A 7,500-nucleotide genomic window follows, 5' to 3' on the forward strand; every position below is an offset into this window, starting at 1 on the left:
TGTGTGTGTGTGGTGTGTGTGTGTGTGTGGTGTCTGAGAGTGTGGTGTGTGTGTGTGGTGTCTGAGAGTGTGGTGTGTGTGAGTGTGGTGTGTGTGTGTGGTGTCTGAGAGTGTGTGTGTGTACGTGTGTGGTGTCTGAGAGTGTGTGGTGTCTGAGAGTGTGAGTGGGAGAGTGAATAAAGACACTAACCCACAGTCAGCCATAGTCACCCACCACCCAAGTGTCAGTTAGTCAGTCACCCAAACAGAAGCAGTTCCAGCCATCACATTAGGGGTGAGTTAATAAAATGTTTGACCGAATATAGCAGGCTAATTTTTAAGTTGATAATTTTGTATGGCCCACGAATGAGGTTATAAATATCCAAATGGCCCTTGGCAGAAAAATGGTTCCCCACCCCGGTCTAGATGGTATTTTTAAACAGGGGTTCTGCGGGCACCCCTAAAGGGTTCCCTGCCATTTTCAGGTTATTTGAAAACTGGTGCAAAAACAGAAAAAAAGACAGCGCAAAAAACCTTATTGTGTAGTGTATAAAACAATCACCTTTCGTGGGGGACAAAACCGGAGAGGATTCTCCTTCCGTGGCGGCGGTTGCTGCGTCTGCACCTTGCCCAACAGAGGTCTGGGACTGATCTACAAGAGGTCTGCATCGATTCCACGGAGCCTGCGGGAGGAGCGCTGATCCTGGTGACCTCCATCCAAGGTCTTCTGAGCACAGAGTGGTAACATGTCCCTAACATGTCTTGCCTTAATTTCATTTTATTGATGTACGTGCGATACTTACCTGATAATTAATACAATATTGTTTTATACACTACACAATGAGGTCTTTTTTTCTGTTTTTGCACTAGTTTGGTCTGTGGAGCTACACCACGAGGCAGCAGCATCACCTCAATTTTGTTAACAGGTTTTTCTTGTTTATTAATCACAAGTTTATGGTTATTTAATCACTTATAGCACAATTATCACGATTATATGAGCGCAGATCACTTTTCTTTTCTATTTGAAAACTGGACCAAATACAGAAGAATTTATAAACCATCTGATCTCAGAGAAGGTCGGGGTTCCTTACAATGCTTCTGATCTCAGACGCGCTATTAGAGTGGGTTGGGGTTCCTTACAATGCATCTGATCTCAGTTGCGCTATTAGAGAAGGTTGGGGCTCCTTATAATGCATCTGATCTCAGACACATTGTACCACATCCGTACCACAAATATCTGTTGGTCACAAATGAAGAAAATGTTAGCTCCTAGCCCTCACCTTGATAAAGACTGCTTTCCAGTCGAAACGCTGTTTTTTTTTTGCTGAACAAATCACCTTTTCTACAAGTCCGTGTGCCTGGATGCTTTCTCAAGCTCCAATCATTTCTCCCATATCTTCTTTATGAACATGAATTGTAGTGACAGTAATTTGATTAGTGGAAGAATATACTGTACCCAACAACATAATGTAGCTAAGCTTGGTGGGTTAGTGCAATCTGGAAGGAATGTTGATGTATTTGTAGCCAATAGATAAGAGTGAAACATGATTTGTCTGTTGAAGTAGAACAAAAGTTTATGAGTCAGACCACAAATACTGTGCCGTATAGCAAAATGCAACAGGAAATTAAAGTAAAAGGTAATTCATTGTATATCAAGACTTGATATTCCGGTTTGCTCGAAGTGCACAGAATACAGTCAATTTTTCTACACCATCCATGAGTTTATGTATATTTCACATATATAAACATGCCCAATGCAGGTTCTTCAAGGGCAATGAGAACAACGATGAAAGGAACTCGTGACAGTGTGTCAGATTATATTACAGCCAAACTGTGTGAAACAATAGTACTTCAATTATCAATTTCTTTAGGACTTCACAGTTATTTCACTTGGTGCCTATTATATTTCAGACGTGCTTAATACATCATCATGTCACTCTCCCGTATTCATATACAATACATTGGGGCATTCTGTCTGACTCAAAAAGGAACACAAAAGATTGTTCGGACTCTTGTTGGAAGCTGTTTGCTACTTTCTTTCCGCAGCCGATGATTCATTTGTTTCTTTGTGGCCTGCGGATACCACAGTAATATCTGACACGTAGATAAAACATCTGTTGCACTAGCTCAGGTGTCTAGAAATACAATGTATGTCACAGAGGATAGGTAACGGCTGCAAATAGTAAATAGTAAATATAGTAAATATAGTAAATAGCAATGGTAAATAATAATGGGTATAGTAACCGATAGCTACACACAAGAAAAACCTGTAAAAACTGTACAGTTGTAATAGTTTTCGTTCCCTTTTCTTGCCTCTGATTTTCCACCTCTCCTGCTGGAGAACAAGTACCGAGGCGGAAAAATAGGCGACTGTGAGATACATTATGCCACTAACACGCAGCTTTGCCTCCTTGCTGTCCTGCTCAAATATCGGAGCTGCAACGTAGTAAGATAAACATTTAATATTTGTACAGCTAAAGCCTGAACTTGCTCTGGAGCAATTCCAAACCAGGCTTTGCTTGTTCCCTGCTGTAGCAAAGATAATTGCTTGCACTTGATTCCCTGTCTACGAACGCCCTAGGATTCTTCTCCAATGTATTTGGCCTAGGGGCCATAACCACCAACTGCTCTTCCTCCTCCTGTGTCACTCATCCTCTTCTTCTTATAATTTGTCATATATACTTCCATACATATGCTAAAATGGTTACGAAAAAGACAATGGTATCCTCATCAACAAATGCTTTATCAAACCCCTCCTTCTGTCTCCCTAACAACAAACTATGTCTACCTTCTTGTGTATACATAGGCCCAGACTCGCTCATAAAACCTAGCAGAGTAACATTAAGGGTAAAGCTGTACTCACTAAAGAAAGTAATATAACATTAATGGTCAAGCTGTACTTAATAAAGTAACGTAAAAGCCTAGCATTATAAAGAATGGATTGTGACAGTAGGGGTAGCGTGGCATGGTATATTATAGGTTGAGATGGCGACAGTGTATATGGTTTACTGGCCATCTCCAAGCTGCAAAATGGCTGCCAGTCTTGCTAATGTGTAACCATGAGTTAGCTATCTGTAAAACACTGTTTATTCTGTAATTGTGTGCTTGGGCCAGTAACAATGGTCAAGAAGCTAGCATACAATGAGTCGGAAGGCTAGCCGTTGTGTGGGGCCAGGTTGGGGACAATGGTGACATGGTGAACTATAACACACATCACTGCGAAATGCTCAAAGATCTAAATTGGTCATCACTCGAGTCTAGGCGCAAAGTTCATCTCTCCTGTCTTGCCTTCAAATACTTTCTGGGCAAGATACCCAGCTACCTGAACAAGCTCCTCACCCCTATCACATGCATCACCTATCATCTGAGATCAGACTCCAAAAGACTGTTCATGGTCCCAAGGCTCAGCAAAGTATCCGGACGTTTCTCCTTCTCTTACCGTGCACCCCAAAACTGGGACAACCTACCAGAGACTCTCACAGCCACCACCAGTTTAAGTTCTTTCAAATCTAAGGCTGTCACACATTTTTATCTGGTCAGTAACTGTTTCATACGCCCATAATATATATTATCTTTAACTGTGCATGCAATGTCTTGTATATAATGTATACCCTGCTCATTTATGTAACTGTATTTGTAACCATGTATTATTTGTCTTAACTCTGTGACCAGGACATACTTGAAAACGAGAGGTAACTCTCAATGTATTACTTCCTGGTAAAATATTTTATAAATAAATAAAATAAATAAGTGAATGGTAAAGAACTCTAGTACATGTAGTAGTAGTCGTATAGTTCATATGTTGTTTTTGCCTTTATTTTGTTTGGTGTGTACACCATTAAACTCACAATATCCCAATGACTCCTCATTTGCACAGAATACTACTTTGGGAGAGTATTATAGGCAATTATAGGGAAAGGTTAGCATTAGCCTACCACACCTTATCCTACATTGTTTTGGAATCCTCTGATGCCATCGCTCTACCTGTACTGCTTTTGAATTATGACACTGCTTTATGTTAATACTTATGGTATGATTTATGATCTACTGATAAAAGATAAGGGTAAGAGGGCTGTGAATGCACGGAACCAGATAGAATTTTGGGTTCATCTTGTGTAATTTTTTCTAGTGGTTGGCAATATAGTACTGGATGAAGGCAATGAACTATACAGTAGAAAGGGGGTTCGTTTTCTATCTAAGACACAAGCAAATAAAACATAGGCGGTCATATACAGACATTATAGTTAATTTATTTGTCTTGCCAATTGCGTTCCAAGTTTGCTCAGGTTTAGGGAAGATTTTTATTATCAGCCTGATTGTGAATGAAGAAGTTTGCATTGTTTTGTAGACCATCAAATACCAGGCGATCAAAAGTACACTAGCCCCATATTTACAATAAATTGTTCGCCATTTCCATAAAACACACCTCATTGGTTCATTTTCATGTCATTGAAAAGAATCTGCCACAGGAGGGGCAGAGGACAAAAACTGGTCTGATCATTAATAATAATAATTGTTTCTTCTTGTATAGCGCTGCTAGTTTTATGTAGCGCTTTACAGAGACATTTTACAGACACAGTCCCTGCCCCATAGAGCTTGTGGTGCCTGAGGCAGAGGGAGATAAGGGGTCTTGCCCAAGGTCACAAGTAGCCGACATTGGGAATTGAACCAAGTTCCCCTGCTTCAAACTCAGTGCCTGTCAGTGTCTTTACTAACTGAGCCTCTCCTTCAGCCCAATGTCAGGAAGTCTTTAGTAAATTGTGCTCCAAAAGGCAACCAAAATCCAAGCAGTTTGCTGATTTTGGAGCTCATGTCCATTTTTAACATTTGTACACGACCTCCAACAGGTCTTCAGACGCAGTCAATGTTATCACTGTCGCTATCACATTGCAGCGTGATGTACACCGCGCGCCAGTGGGGGAAGTGGCCATAGTTGTGAATCAGTCATGCGCGAGAAAGGGGTAATGCATCATTTCACCCGCCCTGCTATCACCTGGCGTAGTAACGCTTGCAAGGTCGGAAGATCCACTAGCATGAGAAGTACGGTAATTCTCTGCGGGAGTATGACAAATTACCCTTCCTTACTCATCATGGGCACAAGAGTCTGCTCTACACAGAGTTTTCATAAGATCTGATACTGCTAGAGCAGTATATGTGATATACTGTTTCTCATTATATTACACTAGAAATGGCAATTAATTTGGTGACATCAGTAGAAAAGTTCAGATTCATTCTCATGCTTGTTCTTAACAAATTCATCCATTACCCTATGGCTTAACCCCCCCCCCCCCCCCCCCCCATCAATTTGCCTTGTCCATCCCTCTGAGGAAGCTCTGAAATGTTGCCCCCATCACTATGAGATTGACCCTTTTGAAGCCAAAAAAAAGGGTTAATGGTTATTGTTTCACTGAGCTCTTCACCTACCAGCCCCACTCTTCTCTGTGATTTCTACATACAGTTGTCCTCCATAACATCATTAATCTGCACATTTTTCCTTTACATTTTGCAGGCTTTCTGCAAGTTCAACAGGCTTAAGAGATAATAACAAATGGATCTCAGGCTTTTATTCAGCATTAAATGAAGTGCAGATGCATCTAAAGCTCTTTAAAACACATATTCAAGGACACTAACCTCATGCTCTGCATTCCTTCTTTACTATGCTTGTGAAATGTTGATTGGATATTTGGGACTTCTCTGACACGGGTATGCTGTTTCTATGCACGGTACTTCACTTTCATTCAATGGATATAATTCACTTTGTTTGCCAGTGAACCAGTGTGCGGTCTGCATTCCATTCTCTGTACAGTTGCCCATTGCGGTCTGGGCAATTGCCCACGTTTGCTGCCCTGCATCTACGTCTCTGGGGTTTTCATCTGTATTGCTCATATGTTGCTGGTGTGCGTATACGTCTCTCTTTGCCAGTCCAGATGCAGGTGACTTTCAAAATATAAGTGGATAAAAATGGTTTGTACAATTGCTACAACAATATAACACAACGTAGCTTCAGCACGTGTACAACATCTTGCATTATGGGTCCCTGTTGAAAGAGTTAATTTTATACATTGTTAACAATGTCAGGGAGTGAGGGGGGGGGGATCCATTAACTAAACATGCATTAAATAATAAGCTTTCTCTTTAGACTCCAACTGGAAACAATATTCGTTTTGTGTGTCCCATATTTGCTCAAGAAATTAAGAAAAATGAGTTGGGGATTGTTCTTTTTAAGTACATACTGCATTACCACTCCCTTGTGTTCTATTCCCGTTGGCTTATATTACTGGGTGTTTAAATAAAGCTTATGAATTGGAGAAAAGTCACTGGTATGAGGATGAATTTATCAAAACTACACATAGGATTGGGTTTTAACTTTTGCTACAGATGAAGCTAACTTCATTGCTAATTCCGGTATAAGAGAATCAGATATATCACTACATAATGTGCCAACATTGCCACTGGAGCCTATAGAAACTCTATGTAGTGTATTCACTTATTGTGCAGGAAAAGGTGTTACATTATTATTCTCACAGAGACTAAATGTCATTATTATTTTAATGGAGCAAGACATTGAACCATATTTATGAAGTTTTTCTATTCCATAATACACCTCCCAGCACCGGATGTCCACTTATGGACCATTCAACTAAGTGGACCATAAGGTGTGTTTCGCTGCTGGAAGGTCTCATGAAATAGCAGCACTTAGTAAATACTGGCCATTATCGTCCTAAAAACAAGAAGACACAAGGGGAGCGCCGATCAGAATGGGACAACCAATATAAGTCAAATGACCAAAAGATAACAAAATAAATGAATAAATAAAAATAAATCTAAAAGGCAGACTGGTTTAAATTAAGCCAGACTCACCTGACACTTCGAGGGCGCACAAGGGTACCACCAGACCACAGTCAATGCACTCTTTCCAGTGTAGTCTACGTAGAATCAAACCCAATCCTATGTGTAGTCTTGATAAATTCATCCTGTTACCAGTGACTTTTCTCCAATGCATAAGCTTTATTTAAACACCCAGTAATATAAGCCAACGGGAATAGAACACAAGGGAGTGGTAATGCAGTATGTACTTAAAAAGAACAATCCCCAAATCATTTTTCTTAATTTCTTGAGCAAATATGGGACACACAAAACGAATTTTGTTTCCAGTTGGAGTCTAAACTGAAAGCTTATTATTTAATGGATGTTTAGCGCAATTGAACCCAAACAGATAGAATACCAAATTCGTATTACCGTATAAGAAGACCCTGAACATGCGACTATGCGACTATGTATTCTACGTAGACTACACTGGAAAGAGTGCATTGACTGTGGTCCGGGGGTACCCTTGTGCGCCCTCGAAGTGTCAGGTGAGTCTGGCTTAATTTAAACCAGTCTGCCTTTTAGATTTATTTTTATTTATTCATTTATTTTATCATCTTTTGGTCATTTGACTTTATATTGGTTGTCTATTCTGATCGGCGCTCCCCTTGTGTCTTCTTGTTTTTATCATTGTTTGCGGGGAACGAGGAAAGG

At 40.3% G+C, this 7,500-nt stretch overlaps 1 protein-coding gene across 6 annotated transcripts in view; it reads right to left on the bottom strand.

Annotated features, from left to right (window-relative positions):
• Positions 1-5,389: 5,389 nt before the first annotated feature.
• Positions 5,390-7,500, bottom strand: part of FAM167A (family with sequence similarity 167 member A) — a 130,129-nt gene continuing 128,018 nt past the window's right edge. For all 6 annotated transcript variants that reach the window (XM_075598706.1, XM_075598705.1, XM_075598709.1 and 3 more), the window contains one exon: positions 5,390-5,916. In XM_075598706.1, the coding sequence (XP_075454821.1) occupies positions 5,635-5,916 (282 nt within the window). In that variant the 3' untranslated portion in view covers positions 5,390-5,634. The remainder of the gene's footprint in view (positions 5,917-7,500) is intronic.

The sequence above is a fragment of the Ascaphus truei genome, chromosome 4, assembly GCF_040206685.1.
Source record: "Ascaphus truei isolate aAscTru1 chromosome 4, aAscTru1.hap1, whole genome shotgun sequence".
Lineage (NCBI taxonomy): Eukaryota > Metazoa > Chordata > Amphibia > Anura > Ascaphidae > Ascaphus > Ascaphus truei.